Source organism: Blennius ocellaris (assembly GCF_963422515.1).
Source record: "Blennius ocellaris genome assembly, chromosome: 6".
Classification (NCBI taxonomy): domain Eukaryota; kingdom Metazoa; phylum Chordata; class Actinopteri; order Blenniiformes; family Blenniidae; genus Blennius; species Blennius ocellaris.
Genome location: NC_137655.1, coordinates 14,287,195 through 14,309,027, shown reverse-complemented (window position 1 = coordinate 14,309,027; position 21,833 = coordinate 14,287,195). Strand labels below are relative to the sequence as shown.

At 44.3% G+C, this 21,833-nt stretch overlaps 1 protein-coding gene across 1 annotated transcript in view; it reads right to left on the bottom strand.

Moving 5' to 3' along the window:
* Nucleotides 1-521: 521 nt before the first annotated feature.
* The window catches only part of map3k13 (mitogen-activated protein kinase kinase kinase 13), a 32,573-nt gene continuing 11,261 nt past the window's right edge, over nt 522-21,833 (bottom strand). Inside the window, exons 3-15 of the mRNA XM_080498593.1 lie at nt 7,753-8,459; nt 6,659-6,842; nt 6,324-6,515; nt 5,476-5,634; nt 5,197-5,355; nt 4,924-5,032; nt 4,645-4,754; nt 4,385-4,501; nt 3,862-4,005; nt 2,483-3,245; nt 2,331-2,401; nt 1,865-2,156; nt 522-803 (exon numbers count right to left, since the gene is read on the bottom strand). Of these exons, the coding sequence (XP_080354719.1) occupies nt 702-803; nt 1,865-2,156; nt 2,331-2,401; nt 2,483-3,245; nt 3,862-4,005; nt 4,385-4,501; nt 4,645-4,754; nt 4,924-5,032; nt 5,197-5,355; nt 5,476-5,634; nt 6,324-6,515; nt 6,659-6,842; nt 7,753-8,392 (3,042 nt within the window). The 5' untranslated portion in view covers nt 8,393-8,459 and the 3' untranslated portion in view covers nt 522-701. The remainder of the gene's footprint in view (nt 804-1,864; nt 2,157-2,330; nt 2,402-2,482; nt 3,246-3,861; nt 4,006-4,384; nt 4,502-4,644; nt 4,755-4,923; nt 5,033-5,196; nt 5,356-5,475; nt 5,635-6,323; nt 6,516-6,658; nt 6,843-7,752; nt 8,460-21,833) is intronic.

The following is a 21,833-nucleotide window of genomic DNA, read 5'->3' as shown; positions in this document are numbered from 1 at the left end:
TTCACACTGTTTCCATGAGCTCCTCGTTCCCCACGCTTAGGCAGGATGGGGACAGGAGGAGATTGGGGGGGGGGGGGGGGGGGGTTGCTGACTGGGGCTGTGCACTGGAAACTCAGGATGAAGCAGGTTGCTCAAACTGCAATGCAGAGATTGCTTGTTGGTCGGGGGTTTCCATCTAAGACAGCAAAAACGTGTAAAGCGACTGCAGCCACATGAGGGCTTTGTAGCGATGCTCCTCCTCTGTGTCGGTCACATGGGGGGGTCAAACTGTTGCAGTTGCAGAGTCGTAAGCCTCGTAGGAATCCGTCTGCATCCAGTCCGAGCTTCTCACCGGCACACCGTAGACCCATGCCGGGTTTCAAAATGTCAGTGTTTTTCTCTGTTCAGATCAGAGAACTCACAGAAGTCCTGAATTTTTGCAGACAAAAATAAATTATGAATGTTAAAGTATCTGCTGTACATCATCTTTCAAAAAGGAATCCCTGCCATGGGTTTTGCCCGGATGCTGTGCTAGATAATGGGGGGATGGGGCTTTAATGAAGAGAAGGGGGATGGTTGGAGGGGGCTCTGGGAGAGATTACATGAGACTTTATAGGGGGCGTTGTTTACAATGTCGTCCTCTTATTGCTGTATTTTTCTGCAGGGCAGAGTGGGACATGATGGCCTCCAGGCAAAAACAGAGTGGAGTCCTTTGGGCAACTTCACCAGGAGGAAGGCGGCCCCGCTTTGTTGTTTCTAATCGTGGCGTCGGAGCACTCCGCTTCTGACGAATCACAATCCGAGTCCCCAAACTGGAGCGGATTCTGAGAGAGAAAACACAGAAACGCCAACATCTTTTAGTGCACTTTATTACCAATCATGCAATAACATATGATGGAGCTTGAAAATGGCAAAATGGTATTTTTTTTTATAGTTCAAAAGCAAAGCCTGCCTTACACGCCTGTTTTCACCAATCAAACCATGCAAATATGTATTCAGTACATTACACACAAAGTCGTGTTTTCTGACCTGCACACAAAACTGTGGTTGTTTGTAGTGATAAAAAGCTCATTACAGCTTTTTTTGTCCTTCATTTATAATGTTCCTCTGCAGAAAAAACTAAATGCTCTGAATCCATAATTACAAAAGCATGAAAAAAAGATTGCATTTATATTCAGTTTGCTCAATTTAATGAACAATGTTACACAACAAGACTTTCTGAATTTTAACAACATTGTCGAGTTGTGCTGAATGCACTCATTGCTCATTGCATCGATACATTTATCAACTGTGAGTCAGGATTTAAATTAAAATTTCATTGATGGTGCGGTCGTACCAATTCATATTTCATAAGTGTGTCATTAAAGCTCTTCTGCAGGGAGATAATGATACTGATGTATGGTAAACGCTATGTCCATTCCATGCTGATATGTTCAGGTCTGTGCTGCATTACAATTACAATCAAACAATGGACGTTTGTTGTGATGCACACTACGATCAGTTTCTTTAGTGCACACCAACGGTAAGTTTCGAATACAAGCTTTTACACTGTAAATGAAACCCAAGATCTGGACGAAGGAATTTGATTTAATCAAATCAGAACGGTTACGTGTGAGAAGACGTGTCAAATCCAAAATGAGCAAATTGTCTTTATATTCAGCGTGTCCCTGCTTCAACACACAAATTAAACGTGTGCGTCATCGTCAGGCTCTGCAGAAAGCTGAGTCACTCAATGAGTGTTGGTACAGAGAGGATTCTGGCCCTCAAGAGGCAGAATTTGACGCCGCTCATCTCCAACTTCTGTCCAGTTGAACTATTGGCATGTAAAGTAAATAATGTGGAATGACTGATCTTTGTGGCGCACCAACTAATCCAGAGTACCGACCTCGTAGCTGTGTTCATCGGAGCACAGTTTCCCCAACGAGATCTGGGTCTTCACCCTCCGAACGGCGCACTCCTTGTCAGAGAGGCCATCTGACTGGGTGGAGATGTCAATGGGGATGTCTGGGGTGTGCGACAGCAGCTCATCCAGGTGTTCCTCCTGGCTGGCGCTCAGCCTTTCCAGGGGCCCGCTGTGGGAGTGGTCGCTGGTGTTCCCCTCCTCGCCGTCAGACACCGACAGGTTCTCTGAGCTGAAGGTGGAGTAGGACTGGAAGCTGCTCATACAGCGATGAGGTCTGCGGGAGGGCAGAAGAAAAAAAACAAAACAACGATTGACATTTCATTCCACTGTGATCGCATTCCGGGTTTGATGTTTTCAGATGATCTTGCGTGGTTGCCGCGTGTGATGTAACGGTGTTACGACGCAGTCAAGGTCAAGTTGTCAAACTGAATGAGTGGCTATAAATTACCTCTGTCTCCTAGGAAACTCCACTTCACTATCCACCTCTCCCTCCTCTTCTTCGGATGACTCATCACCTCCCTGCAAAACAAGCTGCTGTTACTCATAGTACAGTAATGACGTTTCCTCGACCACTAAAAACAAAGCTCCAGCTTTCCTCACCTTCCTGAGTGGCCTCAGAGTGCGAGGCAGTGCAGGGGGCAGAGGGTGGGGGTTTTGAGATGCATCGAGCGCCTGCGGCTCAGCTTTCTTTGTGGCATCTCCATCCAGGACCGTGTCTGCGTTGGGCACCACTGAAGAAGACTGGGTGCTTTCTTGGGTGTTGAGCAGAGAGTAGTGCGGCAGCTCAGGGTGACTGGATGCAGGAGGGGTCTCTTGACAGTGGAGGCAGCCGGGGAAGGGGTGAGCCTGGCAGCAGGGACATAAAGAACCAGCACCTGCACCTGAAACGGGATTGGCGCAGGTGGACGAAGTCCGCTGCCGTGTGTCTGCGTCCACAGCGGTGGAAATGAGGTCGGGGCTGGATCCGGAAACGCGGCGCTGCAGGTGGTCAGTCTGGGGGCTGCGGAGGGCAGCGGCAGGGCCAAAATAGCGCAGGTTATTGGCACAGTTGACAACAGCCTCCTCGCGGCCTTTCAGCGGGAGGAAAGGCCCCTCGGTGGACGGTGGGTGGTGGTGGTGATGGTGGTGATGGTGGAACGGTGGCTCCTGGAGAGACCGGGTGTCTTCGGCAGGACCGGCAATGGGCTTCAGCACGGCGAGGAACTCGTTGTGGCTTCCTTTACTGTTGGCGCGGCGGTGTCGAGGCTTGCTCCGGTAGCGAGCTTTTCCGGGTGGCGTGGAGACCTTTGGGCTGGCCGACAGTGGTGAGGGTGACGGGAGGGGGTCGTGGCTGGGGATGCCATCAGAGCGAAGCAAGTCAGGCCTGAAAGAGAAGCAACACAGACAACTTTAAAACAATGACTTCTGAGAGATGGTATTCTTCTTGAATTGCTCAAAGCTTTACCTCCCAGAGTGAAAAGATTTTACTTTATGCATATTGAAGCAGTCTCAAAGCGCTTTACGCTGTCACACGCTCATGGTGATGAGTGCAATAAAAAGTGCTCAATCGCCGCTGAGAGAAATTTGTGGTTTTTGCAAAAGAAATAATTGACACATGCAGGGCAAGAAGAGAGATCAAACCCACAACCTTGCTATTGGAAGATGACCAGTTCTACCAACTGAGCCACAGCCACATACAGAGGTGTAATTTCAAACAAACACAAAAACCCTTCAATGCATTAACATAATCAAGTGTTGAAGAATTTCATCTGAGGCAGAGAGCTTGCACAGGCATATATTTTAGATGTCCGAGAATCTTTCTGATGAGGCTAAGTGAGCAAACAAAAAGAATCAACAGGTCTTCTAGTGTTGTTGTGACTCCATTTCAGCTTTATCTAACATTAAAAGAAAAATACAATTCCTTTCTGTAGGCTGTATTTCAATTACAACTAAGAACTAAAGTAATAAAATAGATGTATCAGTTAGCTTATTGTTGAGACCTTTTGGCGGAGGGCATCCCAGGTTTGTGGGACATGCTTCCTTTCTTCTTGATGAGCTTCTCTACAGCGTTGGATCGGACAATGGGTCGGACCAGGTGTCGCTTGTACGTCCCGGGATATTTCTTCTCCACCGCCTGCTCCCTCCTGCAGAGTCAGAGTGTTGTTTCATGAAGAACAATGTCCACTTCTACAGAGATTTGTACTCTCATTAATCAGTCTTCCCGGAGATGGAAATTACATTAAGCAATATATATATATATATATACATGTCTGAATTAAGAGCTTACTGTTTATCTATTTATTGAGAAATACATAAATACGGGATTTTGAAAGAATCTTATGAGACATAACTGTTGAACTGTTTCTGTACTTTTTGTATTTTGTGCTTCAGAGCTTCATTCCGATAATCTTTACCAGTAACTGGAAAACATTCGGAGGACGAAATATTGCTAAAGTGATGCTCTGTTAGTCCTGAAGATGAGCAAAGGACAACAGTAAAGTGTTCAAATGTTTAGTAACATACTTCATGAGTTCCTTCTCTCGGACCTCCAGCTGCAGCATGATGGCACTGAGCTCCATGTACAGGTTGTTGGCTCGCTCCAGTTTTCTCTCGTAGTGCTCCCGGATGTCCAGTGCGTGCCTGACAAGGTTTAAGAGATACAATCAAAGGTTTGCCTCAAACATCTTTGCCTCATGTACAAGTCAGTACTGTGTCTCGCATCAACCTGCAAAACAAAGGTACAATCATCTTGTTTATCTGCGTTTCTCTCTTAGCCAACACACCTGAGTTCATCCCTCCTGCGTCGGATCAGCTCCTCGTCCAGTCGGTGGATGCAGGTCCCTTCGCTTTTGATCTTCTCAAAGTGCTTCTTCACCTCCTCCCTCCACTCCGACTGTAATATTAAAGAACACAGTCAGAATGACTCCACACAGCAGTGAGAAAACTAAACAGATAAGATCAATGCTTTTTCCACCCTTGAATATGCATCTCAATGATTATAAACAAATGTAACTTGACTAACATGAACAAAGTAAACACTTTTTTCCAGCAGGAGTCCATACCTGAGACTTGAAGTAAGTCTCCTGAGGGGCTCCGAGAACATCAGCAGAGGCGATGTCGAGATGTAAAAGAATCTGTCGGAATGAAGGTCTATTCCTGGGCTTTCCTTGCCTGGACACAACAGTAATAGCCAATGGAGGTAGATGTAGTGAGAAAAACTTCCATTTCAGTAACTGTGAGCATTGTGAGGGTTTATCTCAGGGTAGAAACACATACAATGTTTAACAAATATAGTGATCAGATGTCTTTGCACTTTATATAGGACCCATGCTCACCACGTTTGTTTCATCAGGATTTTGAAGCCGTCTGGGCAGGTGGAGGGGACGGGAAGGTGAAGGCTATTGCTGCCAACGCCCCAAATGATGGCAGAAGAGTCCACATCTTTGTAGGGAATCTCTCCAGTCAGCAACTCCCATAATACCACCCCGAATGACCTGCGACAAAAGGATCAGACTCACAATAACTGACTTCTACCCATCAATACTACGCCATGTATCCTGCAATATACATTTCTAAGTAATACATTCCTTCAAGTATGAGATGTTGCTACTCACCAAATGTCTACTTTTTCAGACACAGGCTCATTTCTTATAACTTCTGGGGCCATCCATGCCACTGTACCCGCAAAGGACATCTTGGTACTTTTGTCACTGAGCTCTTTGGACGTTCCAAAGTCAGAGATTTTCACAGTGTCGTTGTGGGTGACCAAAACACTGAAAAACATGAAAAGAAAAGTTATAACCAAGGTCAGACAGTCTGATGAATTGGACCAAAGCCTAATGTCAGGAAAACATTATGGGGTGAGCCGACCAGGTTAAACAGTTTCTCCTGAAATGGTCTTTCAGAGCGCTTGGAAATCAATTTTTACAGAAGCACATTTCTGTGTCTGAATCATCCCCATTAGCCAAATGAGGCTGACCTTTCCAGCACATTCAGCCCGTCGTCATTCTGCTGACTAATACAGTGTTGGGCCGTGCTGCAGCATGATGATATTGATCAGAGAAAGTGGACTACAGTGAGCAGAGGACGAAGCGGATGAGCAGAACAAGACCGAACACTCCGTCTTGCTCCTAAATTAGGCTTTTATTAATTCTCAAAATAGCACTTGAGTAAATGTCAGACTATTCAATGATGGATTAATTGTTTTTGCTGCGGCAGTCTGAAATCTTGAAGTTGCTGAGCTTCAATGTGGCCACAGCACGTAATGATAAACCAGCAAAAACATTTCTGCCGCATAAATAAACTCTTTGGTACTACATGTACAGCAAATTCTTCATTTTGTCACACTTTTGTATTATTCTCATCATGACCGGTGTTTCTGCTTCAAGGTGACACAAATGTTGGCGAGAGAAGAAGTGAAAATTCTAAAGGTCAAGTGACCACAGAATAATATGGCCCTCACTTGGGTGACTTCAGGTCTCTGTGGATGATCTTGTGCAGGTGTAGGTAGTTCATGCCGCTGGCAATGCCTGAGGCCCAGTCCACCAGCAGTCTGGGTGTCACCTTCCTCCCTGCCCTCAGCACCTCATACAGCTGCCCCTGGGCACAATACTCCATGATGATGCAGTAACAAGGAGCCTGTGTGCACACACCCCTGGGATGGATGGTAGGAAAGAAAGGAAAAGGAAATCGGTTTGATTAACAGAAGTTCACCATCTGTCAAGGAGCTCCACAAACTGAAGACAATAAGAAACTCAAATTCTATTATCACGAGGAGGCCAATGGACAGAAACTTACTTGAAGCTGATAATATTGGGATGTTTGAGTTTCCGCAGGGGTTTTATATCCGTCTCCTTCTGCTCTCGCACCTTCTTGATGGCCACCTCCTCAGAGCGAAACTTTCCCAAGAAGACCGCTCCCTGCGCACCGCTGCCAAGCCACTGCAACTCTGAAATCTCCTCGAAGGGAACCTCCCACATGTCTGGAATCAAGTAAATAACATTTATATGGTCTTACTTTATACTGATCTGAATTGGTTTGTTAGTTTGATTTGACAGAAGTTTGTGCTTTTACACCTCAAATACTGTGTGTGTGTGAAGAAGATCAAAACTCCTAGGGCATATTCAGCTCAGATCGTTTTCTTGGGGTGTTCAAATAAGATAAAAAAGACTGTCAAAACTTAACTGGAGTGCAAACTAAACTCTTAATTAGAATGTTGAATGTAGAATGGCTCATGTCTTTTATGCACCGAAATACTCTACAAGGTTTCCTGCAAAGGGGGAAAAAAACGTGTTGAACTAGATATAATTGAAATGCACATACATTTATGGCTAAACTCTCACCTCATCATATCAGGACATGAACTCATAGGTACAGATTTAAGGCTCAACAAAAACAAGCCACAAATAAATACTGGTGATTATATTACCGAGCGAGACAGAACAAAAATAAACCTGGAGCTTTGTGGATGAAGCTATAAACGTCTCAGATGTTCAGTGAGTCAAAGGCCGCTCCATCCCGGTTATGTGGTTTTGGAGGCAGCACTGAGAAGCTGAAACCTCCGGCTCTCTGCACGACTCAGCCCTGTTCTGTTCTGTCTGACCTCCCCTCGGGTCCTGTAACCCCTCGTTTCAGCCTGTGCAGGCAGCCCTGCAGCAAGGTGAATCTACCTTTACCATGACCTCAATTCAAGCCGACAGCTGTGCAGCTTAACCCACAACTAGAACGTAGTGAAACTAGGATATTTAATTTGGGTTTCGGGGGGGGAAAAAAACAGGATGGGGATCATTGGTTTGTTTCTCAGAAATCTCACAGATACAAGATTGTTTGAATTTAATAGGATTGAGTTTGCTGAAATGAAGCCAAAGAGAACGGTGAAACTCAGAGCGTACCTTGCTGTTGGAGCTTGTATTCTGTGGAGTACGTTTTTCCTATGATGTTCCAAACAGGACGAAGACAGCCAAAAAGCCCTTCCAAGAAGCCCCCTGACCCAGGCCCTGCTCTGTGGAAGTGCAGCTTGATGTCATCGGGGTGATGTGGGTGGTTCGGCCTCCCCTCTCCGGTGTGGTCCCCTGGACAGTCCCCTTCTCCCACGTGCTCATCCATGCCGCTGCCGCAGCCGTGCTCACAGGATGCCGGTGACACAGCCTCCTCGTGCTCGTGCTCCTGCAGCTGCAGCACGCTGTTATCAAAGTTTCCGCCCTCGCTTCGAGTCGAGTCCACGCTCAAGGCTACGTTGGGTGGGCTAGTGCCCCCCAACATTGAGTCCTCATCCTGGACAGGGGTCTGCAGCGTCTGCAGGGGAACCGGAAGGTGTGTGGGTGGCGCGAGGTCTGTGATAATTTGAGGTGGTAGGTTAGAAAGAGGCGCCTGAGGAGGCAGGGTTTGGGAGCCGGGCGAGTTCGATTTCTTCATGGCGTCCCCAACGACGGTGAGTTTGAGCTCCTCCTTCAGTTTTCCCACCAGCAGACTAGGGCATGAAGTCCACGAGAGAACCTCGGGGGAGCTGCCCATGGTGTCGTGCATGTGCATCAGCTGCCCAGGGTCGATGAGCAGGACGCGTCCTAACACACTGGTTTGCCTGAATGTTGAAAATCACCTGTAGAGAAGAGAGATGGACACAGGAAAAGAAAGGAAGGGAAACGTTACTTAAAATATGACGAGCCAAACAAAAAAAAAAAAGCCCTTCTATTTAGATCACTGGTAAAGGTGAAAACAATGGGAACTTTGGCACTGATTTTACTGCAGAAAGAGAAACATCTAATACATCTGGCACAGAGCGCGTTCATGAACACCAATTATTTTTGGGAGTGCACATGCGAAAAACATGAATGAGTTTAAACCAGCGGGTTGCTGGAAAAATCAAGTCACATTAAAGCAGCTCTGGAAACCAACGGGAAATGGCTCGAGTGAACCAATCACTCTCATGTACACACAGGCTTTTCTATGATCTCGGTTCAGCGGTAACAGTACGACTGGGATTAAAGGTCTTGTTGTGTATTAGGACTGCTGAGAGCAAGACATCTGGCACACGCAGACCGTTCTCACTGCTAAACCAGCAGCAGCAGCCAAATCCACTGCACATCTATGCAGCTCGACGCAAAATCACCAGAACCGAAACTTTACCTTATCTGGCTTTATAATTAGAGTTACACAAGACACTGACCTGGGTCAAGAAAAGGACACGTTACATGCAGGGATAAGTCAAGGCAGTAGCGGAAGGGAAATCCACACAATTATTTTCCGATCATGGTAGATTTAGAGTGTAACAAAGGACACAGTGGCACAGTGTTTAACAAAGAACAGGACTGTGTCTGATTAATACAGAAAATTAACCCCCACCGTAAAATTCAGTGAGAATATCCAAAGCCTAAATTTGGCGGGTTTTCTGCATGAAGTTCTGCCTGTATGTACTCCAGTTTCTACCCAAAGTCCAAAAATATGTGTTTGAGGCCAATCTGTGATTCTAAATTCTACAGAAAAGGGATAGATGAAATTAATTGGTCTACTTGAAAAGAGAAATGAAAAGGAGTGCTAGACGGCGACAAACAAAGCTCAGATTAATTCCAACCAAGCAGGCTTTTCAGAACCATCAATCACACAATCATCAGTGAATGAAAGCAGCTCAGATGTCTTTGAAGTAAAACACTGATAAAATCACATCAAGCGGTGTAAGTGCAGGCCTTTTTATAGACCTTTGAAACCAAGCATGAAAAACAGCAACACACAGACCACTTGAAAAGCAATGACAAATGGATAAAACTAATGGATGTTGGTCCAAATGCGAGTCTGAACCCACAGTATATACTCAAGGACTGGAGTCTGCAACAAAGAGTGGGAAACGGTCAACCATGACCGGTTGGCCGCGCCAATGACAAAACCAGGCCATTCTCATGATTGGGCACGGGACGCAAGCTCAGGCTTTGATGAGGGTGTCCAGTATTTATAGGCCAACAGAGCCCCTGATTCAAAGGTATACTACTCTACACTACTACTGTCTGAGACACAGCTCCCACATTCCTCTCAAACAAGAAATCTCATGTGATTAACAGTTTTACATTTAATGATTCTTGTCCATTCCAGTCATGGTGGGCTGCTGTCCGACATGCTGCCTCCCTGTTAGGACACACCTGTCTGTAATGAATGGCTTGTTATTAGGCCATGTGCAGAGCTTCATAATGACATGGTCATCAGATTCAAGAACATCAGTGCAGTGGTGAGTTGAGAGAGGTGAGAAGAAGAGGGCTCGAGTTCTGAGGTTTGAATCGTAATGCAGAAAGGCCACCACTGTGGGTCCCTGAGGAAGATCCTTGACCACGGGCGGATCTACAGGGGTGACATTGGGTGGCAAATGTCATCCTAAGAGAATTCCTTGCCACCCCTGCTGCCGCCCAAAGGGGCATCAACAAATTAAAAGAAATGCTATGGCTAATTTGACATTTGCAAGTATCTCCAATGTACGACATGCACATGGTAACACAAGAGCGGTAAGAGACTGATTTGTTCGGAAAGTGTGATTAAATTAAGTATATACACGCCCGCCATATGTTAGGTTCAGGCTTGGAGAAAAGCACATTTAGCCCTTACATTAATATCCTACCGAGTCTGGCAAAATGTGGAACATATAATTGTTAGAAGAATATCTCCTATAACATTCAGGAAGTTTTGCATCCACAATTCTAAATTTATCAGAAAACTGAAAGAGTTTTGCACCCATAAACTGGGAGCATGACTGTCCAATTAAATAAGACTCAAAGGCGTGCCACACAGTTTTAACATAAGCTTCAATACATAGCAATATCTTGGAAAAAGTCAAGAAAAAAAACTTCTTGTGCAATTCTATAGCAAAGGAATAAAAAAAATAATCCAGAAGTCTTAATCCCACTATGACCTACTGGACAAAAGGACAGTCATAATCGTAATAATAAATAAATTTCATTCGTCAAAATGTGTTCTTGTTATAATACAATTGCTGAATATGTCTCAGCTTAACATTGAATGTTTCTGTAATTTGATCTCCATGTGTTTCACCTTGTGAATGTCATCGTTTAAATCAAATGAAAAGTATAACCCAGTCAAACTGGCATCTTATGTCAAATTGCTCTGGCTGCAGTTGTTTTTCCTCCATGAAACAAGTTATATAACACCAAAAATAACTGACAGTACGTGTGCCTTCCTGCCCTTCACGTGTCCCTGAGGCAGATGTGTTTGTGTGTGTGTGTGTGTGTGAGTGTGTTGCTGCAGTGTCTCTTTCCAACAGCGTCACTCGGTTGTTGAAAATGCTCAGATTCTACTCACTAAGGCTCTAATATAGTTCAAGTGCAGCACGCTGTGTTTTCAGACGACCAGATTGTCATTTGTCCACAGCCCGACCGCATGTTTACCAATCCTGGCAAAAAAAAAAAAAAACAGTGAAAGAACTGCTGTGCGAATGACACTCGAGTTTACTCGCTCTCCCTTTAAACCCACAAGGACACAACCCTCATGAATCCAATCAAGTTTTAGAGGGCAGCGGAAAACAGAGGAGCCGCAGACTGTACAGTGTGTACAGTCACAAACAGGAGGAGACCAAAGTCCGTGAGGGCGGAGACGCAGGGGCGAGCGGCGAGCTGTGTACGTGGAACTGCCCTGAAGGTGAGAGGACAGTCATCTCGTCCAGTAGAGACCTTTGTTGAGATTCCCTCCAGAGAGAGCAGAGGCACGGACACGCCAGTCTGCCACTTATAGCATGGGTCAAAGTACAAGAACTGTGAAGCAGATAAGTTTGCAGTTGAACTGTGGAATCAAGATGGACACTGAACAGTGAAGGCGCGTGGTTTTTTTTTTTTTTTTGCTGCTCCTGAGTCATTTTACAGCTCATTTTAAAGCTGGTCACTATAATCTGCATATTAGTCATCTCATTAGCTTCTATGGATATGCTCCTTATATGATGCACATCAACTTTATTGTTATTCCTTTTAGATAATATTCTTGATTTTACAAATGTAAATTTTTACATGGTTGATTATTTGGCATGTCTAGCAGTGTGATGTACGTGCGAGTATAAAAACTGTTGGTGTGGTGAGTGCAATGTGCATGCTCATCACTGTATATCAATTTTTGTTTATGGCACCACTGTGGATGAGGGGAAAATGTTGTTGCACCATCATACAGCCGTGTGACTGTCCAATGACAATAAAGATTTATCTAATCTTATAGCTCATTCATTAGCAATACATTTGAGATTTTTAAAAACTTTATTATAAAATAAACAAGGAAAGGAACAGATGAACAAGAGGGGACAAAGGCTACTGACAGGAATCAAATCAGCTATGCTCACAGTTGGAATGACAGCAAATTACAAATTACTGTAACAGGGAGTACTTTTTGGGACCCTTTTAATATCATGGGTTGTTTTTTTCAATTTGTAAATTTACTCACACTTAAATAGACTTAAGTATTTAATTTATTTAGCTGCTCTTAAGATCACGTTTCTACTGTATATTCCCACTATTTGTATTCATATTTAAATGTTTTTATTGGAATTTTTAAGAGCCAATACATTTAATAAAAAATATTAAGTCTTTTTGTTATTGTAAATTAACTGAATTCTGTGAAGATAATTGGTGACTGTAAATTGCTTGAAGGCGTGATTATGACTTTTATGACCGTCTTTCTCTCTGCGTTTGCCCCATGAGGGCCTGGCGACCTATCGAGGCTGTACCCTGCCTTCACATATATTTGACTTTTATCAGTTCCTCGTTGCCTAAGATGGTTAAAGCAGTACAGAAGACGGATAGCTTTTAGAACAAATATAGTTTGTAACATATGATAGCGTAGTGTCTACATACTTTAAGGTTAACGCAAATGTTTTCTACTGACGGGAATTAAATGTAATTGAAAAAAAGTTTTTAAAGAGTATTTTCTACTTTTATAGTATTTTTAGCATCAGTAACTTTATTTGTTACTGAAATTCAAGCAAATTAGCAGTGCTCTTTCCACCTCTGCTTAAATGTCATCCCTCTCAGTCTGATGGCTCTTGTGCCACTTGCATGTTTGTGCAAAAGCCTACAGTGCATCTGTGTGTATCTACTGGGGGTAACCTGAGCGCTGTGAGAGTGTGGTGGATGCCAGGAGCTCATCTATAATGCAGGCATGTCTCTAAGCAGGCTGCTGAGAGTGCAGGGGAAGGAGAGAACGCTCTCTCAGGTATCCAATAAATCCGTCCGATCCAAAGCAGAGACAAATGAGCTGTGCGAGTCGAAGCCGACGCTGTAATTCCACCTCACAAAACGATTCTCGGAGCAGGCTTTCTGACGTGGCCTGCGGCGCCTGGACGCGGTCGGCTGGATGGGAGCACACGCACGTGAAAACTCATGCCCGTCCACCCTGCACCCTATGTAACCACGACTGAGATGCCATATTGATCTTATTATATTAACATGAGCACAACTCAAAATCGACACTCTGAACTATTTGCTGCATCTAAAACTGCACTGCAAAAAGTCAACATCTTATGAGTGTATTATTGTAGTTTGTGGACAAAAGAGCTCATCCTTCCTGCGTTGGCACAGATTCATACATCTGGATGTTTTTCTGCATACGACATTTTCTGGATTTGTGCGTATGCCATTTTTCAGGCGGAAATCCACGCAAGTTTTTGTCCATGAGGCCTCTGGAGAGCACCTGTCCAGAAAAAGTTACTTGGGGTTGCTAGGGGCTTGGCGATGACATAATCATTAGGTGCAGGTGTGTTGAAGCAGGCAGAGAGCTAAAACATCCAGGACCAGAGTTGGAGACTCCAGCTCAGGCCACATTGACACATACCCGGGTATTTGAAAATGTGCTGATATTTCTCTCACATAAATGGAGCTACAACTCAACACAAATGATTATTCCTGAAAGCTCCAGCCACACTGGAAATCTGGATAGACTCTGCATCTCCCGTTGAATCTTTTCCAGGATTCTGATTGGCTAACATGGCTTCATGGGTCTCACTACACTGCCTCCTACAGGTTTGGCATGCTCATAGCAGCTCTGAACCAGATGTATATGCGGGTCCGTGTAAATGAAGAGTGTTTTATCGACGTAGAGGAGGAAATATCAGGGTTGTTTTTTTTTTTTTAAAACCCAGGTACGTGTAAACTTGGCCTCAGGCTGAAACGTTAAAACTCACAGCACACTTTTCCAAAATGTGTCACATGTTTCAAGGTGCTTATTGTGTTCACACTCCCAACAAATCTGGCAGGAAAAAAAAAAGGATTTAAAATGAACAGCAACCTCAGATAGTAATATTTGCAGCTTGCCTATTACATCGGCAGGCACACATAATTAATACTTAATTTAGCATTGATGGATAAGATATCTTATCAGAATAGAACAGGGATGAACATATGCACTGTAAATAGTCTTGAATATTTGAATTTATTTTTGGTCATTTTTTTCCTATATCAGCTGTCAAGATAAAAATACAAAGGGTGATTTTCACTGTTCGCCATGCGACACCAACCAGAAACCAACCTTTTGCTCTTGTCCTTTAATCTCTGATGGAAGATCTCTACAGCTGTAGAGTCCCATGAATAATGTCTGCGCTTCATCAAGAGGGACCCGTGGTTTCATTTACGCAGTCATTTATTTACAGGACTTTCCGAAAGTGATCGTGAAAGGAGAAAAGGACACACTGACCGTCTCTGGGTAAAAAAAAAAAAAAAGGTTTGTTCAAAGTGTCAATTCCTTCAGAGGAAGACACAATGTCGATATTTAGCAAAATGAAGAAAGAGAGTGAGAAAGGGAGGAAGAGAAATTATCAAGGGCTGATCCTTTAATCCCCATACAGGGCTCTGGAGACATGCTTGTACAAACACAGACCCTATTCAGCCCTCCCCCTCCATTTATCCTCGGCATACTTCCTTTCCTATCTTGTCTCTCAAAAAGGCAACCTTATGCGTAATGTTATTTGCTATTGACATTATGTTCCGTGTATTTTTAGTATGTAGATATTGTACATAGTTTTGTAGAGCGTGGAGTGGCATTATCAGAGAAACCCCTCGTTGCAATTGTTAATACACTACCAGTGTGTGTGTGTGTGTGTGTGTGTACATACAGCAGCTGGTGATGTAGGGAGATCAGGTTCAGGACACACACACACACACACAAAAGCATGTGTGCACACACGCCCAGGGCGTGTCTGGCAAGATCCAATAATCCCACTACTCCCAGCAATCCACAGGGGAAGGCGGTTTTTGAATTGCTCAGCTATATCAGCATGTGGCTGTTTAGGTTGTGTATCAGCAAACCGTACCTTCATAAAACAGTAGCTCAGTCTTTCTCTCACAAACAGGAGGAGGAGCAGTATCATCATCATCTGTGTCTCCTCCACTCCGCTCCTCATTAAGAGGAGCCCTGCTGGGACCCATAGGGGGAAGCTCCTTTCAGGTGACAGCTGCGCCACCAACAAAGAACCAATTTAGTCCCGGCCCCACCTCATCATTCACACGTTACCATGTCAACACAGCATCCATCCTGACCTGATGCTACCAGTCACACTCAATCTCATCCGACACTCAGGTTTGAAGAGGCCAAAAGCCCAGAGGCTGACGCTGCACCCACAGAGCCTGTCACCCATGCAGAGTAGAGGGGCTTCGCTTAAATAATAAGAAACATTTAGTTGAAGACATATCAAAAGACTTTTCTCGGCTGTGCAAAAGCGTTGCAAAAAATGGAAAAAAAACAATGTCTTTATTTACCGAGCACCGAGGTGGAAGAGTCAGGAGTCACTTGACACCAGACTCCACAGTCCACACCTGTCCAGCATTGTTAGAAAAGACACTTTCACACAATCTCCACGTCATGCGGGTTTCAGGGAAGGAAGATAAGAACCTGCACCACCACATTTCTTATCCCTCCTGACCTCGTCTCATGAGACAAAGTGAAAGACAGATCTAGTCTCCACCAAACATGTGATGGTCTGTTATTCTGTCCACGCTGACTGGGTGAACTCTGGTATCTGCACTGCCTCCCGTCTTCCAAGCAGACTCTGGACTTTGGATGGTCAAAGTGAGAGCAAACATTGTGAAACAACTCTGGAAACACGTCTCACAGACATGCTTCTTGTTGTTGAAGATAAAATTACAAGATAGTTAGTGTCATCAGATAGAAAAATCTTAGGAATGCTCCACCGCCAGTCGAACTGCTCGGTCCTGATTTGATTGTCGGGATGTGAGCTGATATCTAAATCAGCTTTCCCTCTTTCACGGCCGTGAGTCGTGCCAAAGGGGATTGGACAGGCTGCTGTAGGTGGGTGAAAGTAATAATCTGCTAGTCTGGGGACAGCAGTGCAGCGGGAAAATAAACAAATTCTGGCACAGCGTTCAGGCATCTGCCATCACATTACTGACATTTCCATATAATCCTTCTTTCTTCATATTTTGATTCCCTCTGGTGATTCACCTGACTGACTAAAAAAATACCTGGAATTGGCTGGGGAGAAAGTAGGCCAAAGAGCAATAAGCCTTGCTCGCTTACCTGCAGGGTTTGACTGGTGTTGCTGGGCAAATAGGAACAAGGTCAAAGCTGCGGCCTAAGCTGCGGGGAAAGTACCAGGTGGGGATGTGGCTGTTTTGTTGCGAAAGCTGTGAATGTCATGGTGTTGGTGGGGGGAAGGAATGAAACTGTGATATTTGTCAGTTTCATCAACAAACCAGTGGTGGAAATCACAGGTACTTATGCTATAAATAATAATGCCAATGCTGCTGAGGCTTCTTTTGTTAAGTAAACGTAAAGATGTACAGGCTTTGAAATGTACTCGCAGGCAAAGAGTAGAGATATTTGGATGATTTCATCCTGGTGTTTTGAATGTTTGACACAGCTTAAAACATTTCTCTTTATTGACTTTATAATGGTTTTCCCGAAAGGTTCATTGGGAGGCTGCAGGTACAATAACATTGCAGGAAGAGTTCATAGAAAGTGTAAAGTGAGAGCTCCCATTACCTGGGTTTCAGCATGTCACCAATGGATGATGGAAGCTTTAGGGATTGACTTTGAAATCCTTTGATTGGTTTTGAAATCACCACATGGTATTGCACTCTCAAACCCGTCTTGACTGCTCGTCTGAAAATGTTCCAAAAGGTAATCTGTAGCTGGTCTCTCAAACGTGTGCTGAAGCAACGCTTTCGACACAAGACTTATTTTTATATGCATGCTTTTATCCCCAGCAGATCCCCAAACAATGCAGTCTGTAAACAAACTTCTAAAAGTTAAATCATTGGTTTGAGAGATAATGAAAAGAAAGTAATAATTTTAAGCACATTTGAACCAGGTATCAAATAATTTTACAAAAAAAAACAAATACATGCAAGCTAATTAAAATAAGAGGCACAAAATGAGTCCTTTTCATCAAATTAGCTGTTGTCGCATATTTACCCTTTTCGGAAGGAGGATGGAATTCAGTTTCCCTGAAGATGATTGAAGTTACCCATCTCTGGCCTGCAGGATTTAAAACTTTGTTTCTGTTGCCTGAATAAATGTACATATGTCTCAACCCCAGTTCATGCTTCTGGAAAAGCTCTTTGAGCTGCAGATTGTGTTTGGTAGGTGCTGTATGAATAAAGATTCACCGAGGCGAACCATGTAGGGAGGCAACTGAAGACCAAGAAGACAGAGATTATTATTTTATTCATTATTATTGATTATTTCTAAATAAAGGATAGATTTGCTCCATTATCATTATTATCTGGTTCTTGCCGAGCCATGCGGTCGCTGGGTTTCCTTGGTTAAAGACACCAGTTACATTCAGTAAACCTTGATAAATCCTCACAGCATTTTCTGTTCCATTTTCATTATTTTTGTCATTTTATGCCCGTCGTCCATGAAATGCATTGATGGGAAGACACAAAGGGATTGTGCTCTGTGTGCAACTTGCCTATCCATCAAATGAGTCGTGTTGCTGGGAAGGAAAGCAGTAATAAAAAAGAAAAATATCAGATATGCAAATTTGAGTTATTGTTTAAATGCATAATCTGGTTTGAACAGATGTGGACTAAAATGGATGGATACTGATGCTGCAATGTAAGCTGGTGAAATGAGAAATTCTTCAGGAAACTCCAATCGAGTACAGTATTGACACATTCATAACACCTTCATACTGAAAAACAAACATCGCGCAGATCCCACTTGACCAACATGTTCTGGATAAATTCTGTCAGCTACAGAATTAACATGGCTGTGAATCATTAGCACTACATACACACACACACACACATGCCTCAAATAGCCTCAGCTGGTACCAGCCAGAACTGGAGAAAATAAATAACTGAAGAAAAGAGTGTGCGCCATCGACACGTCACGCTGCCCCTCCAGCCTCTCAGTGAGGCTGCACTCGGCTCTGCAGCCAGGAGACAGAGCCTGAAACCTACAACTACCTTGCATAGTCTCAACGAAGAGCGGAGGGGGGGGAAAAAACAGATTAAGGGGACACAATGGGCTGTAAACGTGGACAATGTGAAGGAGAATGTTTGTAGAGGTTATATAAAGAGCGAAAGTCAAGAGAAATGAATGACGGACAAAATGGACCGAGAAGAACTGCTTTTCTGCTGCCACTGTGGCTGCTTGCGGCGTGATACTGTAACAGCCACGCTCCAATGGGAAAGACTCCCACAGCGACAACAAAGGACACAAGAGGAGCCGGCTCCATGTGAACTGGGCCTGTCTGCCCTGCACGACCAGGAGACAGCAGCACGCACACACAAAACGGACAGACAAGCGCTCACACACAACGCACAACAGTGCACACCCGAGCAGCTGCTGCCACAACAATTCCCCTTGTGCTCTTTTAATAGGGACGGCCTGCCTGGCCCGCCAACAAGGAGAGCGACAGACGCACAGAAAAGTAACACAAGAGAGAAATATGCACATTGCGGGATACTGGCTGTGACTGACACGGTTTTAATAGCTGCAATACGGGAAAAAATACAGCAAGCTACAGAGCAAAAAATAAGTGGGGCACATGAGTCTAATGGGAGCGAGTGGGTGTTATACTACACGTTTATTCTCCTGCTGAAACACAAGACAGCCACAGCAGAAAGCCAGGAATCAATACACATTAGTGCTACGGTTAGCTGCTGGCTTCTTACTATCCCGGCATGCTCTTAAAAAGCTCGACATGCATGTCATTCTGTAAAGTGAATCAATGCCGAATGGTGGAGTCAGACATTTAGCTTCTAAAACTCTGCACAGAAATGAATCTGCACCAATTTTTTTCCCCTAAATGCTCTGTAGAAAAAGGATGGATGGAGTTCTCCTCTTTTCCACCCCTCCTCCTCTAAAGCCCAGGCTGCTGGCTACTCATCCTGTGTAGTTACATAAACATGCTTAGTAGCAGAGGACAGAGGTGGGCACACACAAAGCTTCCCAGTTGACAAGTGACACGAAGAAGGGATGGATGAAGATGCGGGAGCGGGGGCCGAAGTGAGAAGATGGGGAAGCAGCGACAGCAATGTCAGAAAATGAGAGGCCCCCTTGACCCCAAGTGCAGCGCGAGGATGTGAAAAGAGTCAATGTGATTCGTGTCCGTGCACACTGTGACGTGCCCGCGGCTGCTCGGAGAGCACGTGTGTCCCAGAAAAGTCAACGATGCCTCGGAGGTTGGGTTGGCTTCACTGGGATGTGAAGGTTAAGGAGCACTGGGTGAGCTCTGCATGATCGGTACCTTCACCTACATCTCAACCTGTCCTTCAGAGGGCACAGAAAGCTGCTGCAACAAAAAGCAGCAGCAGCAGCGTCGTCACTGCTGAGCCTAAAATAGCTCATGCACACAGAGACGCACGACCGCCCGACACACTCCTGCACCACCGCCACTGAACAAACACCGACATCTGATCCACACGCAAATGGCATCAACGCGCACGCAAAGAGAATGTCTCCTCAGATGTGGACGAAAAGATTAAGGCTAAACCATCGAAGACAAATTGTCGCTATGCTACTTCTCCATCACACTGCTTTCATTCAGTCAAATGGCAAAGACAGAGCATCAGCGGGTTACTCACGGCAGGCAGAGATCTGATTCATGGTCCTTTCTCAGCTCTATGGAAGGATCGGACGGGAAAAAAAAAACGAAACGAGAACAAAAAAAAAGCTGCGTGAGAAGGACTGCGAGAAAAGTATGGAGAGAAGGAGGCAAGGGCTGGAGAATGACAGACATTCCTCTAACTCCAGCAGCACCTGGGCTGTGAGTGGGTGGGCAGCATCGTCACCGGGTCGCTGAAGACGATGCTCACGTCACAATTTTCATGAATGGAGCCGTCTGACGCAGAGAGGACACAGCTCAAAGAGCGGAGGAGGTGGGGTCGGGGGAGAGGGTGGAGCTTTTTGCACAGACTCGGAGAGGAGGAGCGAAGAGGAAGAGAGAGAGAGAGATGAAGAGAAAGAGCAGAGGAGGGGAGATGGAGGAAGAGGGGGAGGAGGAGGAGGAGTGGGGGATGCATTTCAAAGCAGCACCAGCTGGGAACAGCAGGTTGGGCTGCAGTGGCGTCTCTGTAAGTAGGACAGACCGTTTCTGCAGAAGAGAAAATCCCTTTGTACCAAACCAGTAATTCAGTTGTTCCCATTGGCAGTTGTATCAGCGTCCCACATGACTGCAGCCGGGATCCTGCACTCCAACATGACTCAAACCACATATGACAAAACATTTCGACAGGCCATCAGCTTTAAACAACATTGTCCAAACATGAACTGTATCTTTAAAGGCATGTTTGATGACACAGCCAAAGAAATATATGTTCGGTCACTTTTTTGAAAATTTTTTTATAGGCGTTTCCCCCTCATGACTGTAGTTATGGTCACAAATGTACAAAGAGTGACTGTTGTTGTCTCTTATTCCAAGAGCTGTCTGTTCTTCCAAATTATTGTGCAATATTGTCAATGCATATCATAAATCTTGACTGTGATTTCACAATCAGAATGCAGAAGTATTGTCAGAAATCATACTTACTCGTTTATTGGCACAAAATCTTTTTGTGCATTCTGGGTTTTAAATTATTATTATTTTTTTTTACATTTTTCACTAAATACCATAAACTGTTCAGAATGTATGAGAAGTTCTCATACCAAATCCTATGAGCAGTAAGAGGATAACAAAAGAAGGGTTAAATGACCAAATCAGGAGTCAAGATGTAAATAGGAGTAATTAATAGTATGCTAGCAGTAAATATGGATTATTTATAGTCTCATGGCTGGTGTCTTTCTCCCCTGATACAATCCTTGTATTCAAGTGTTGTTCAGTTAATTTTAATAGAAGAAATTACTTCCTAAAATGAATCCTCTGTAAATAAGGCCGACGGAGGTAGATTACAATGTTGGCAGGTGAATCTGACAACGGGTGTGTTCGAATGTGACGAGATTGGTTGAGTTAAAACAAACTGCTGCAATGATGCTGCTGTCTGAACTCTGATGCACGTCAGACAAACCCTCTCCTTCTGCTATCAGGCAAACTGTTCAGACCAAGACCTGGGAAAGGCCACAAAGACAGGAAGTGACAGGCGTCTAACTGCAGCGGATCATTGATGTGAGCAGCAGAGGAATTCCCGCCACGACTTCAAGTCTTTCATTGTTTAAAAACTGTTGGCGAACTTTTAGCTTTAAAAAAAAAAACATAGAGCTTCACGCACAGTATTGTTAGAAAGGTATGAAGGTTTTAGAAATACATCGTCAGCAGTCAAAGCTGTTCACATCTTTTTGACAGAAGTTAAAATACAGGAGTGAATGTAAAGTTAACCGGACTTCAGTTTGGTGTGTCTGTGTTTTATGATGTTCACATATAATTTCATGGGTTGTTTTTTTTAAATGAGACGATATCAGCTACTACCCTCCAGGAGTTTTAATTTTTTTTTATCTTGAAGAGTAACACAAGCTTGCAGACTTTTTTGATGAAAATCCTGCATTATGATTTCCATTATCTGCTGAGATTTTTTCCATTAACCTGATAGCATAAAGAACATCA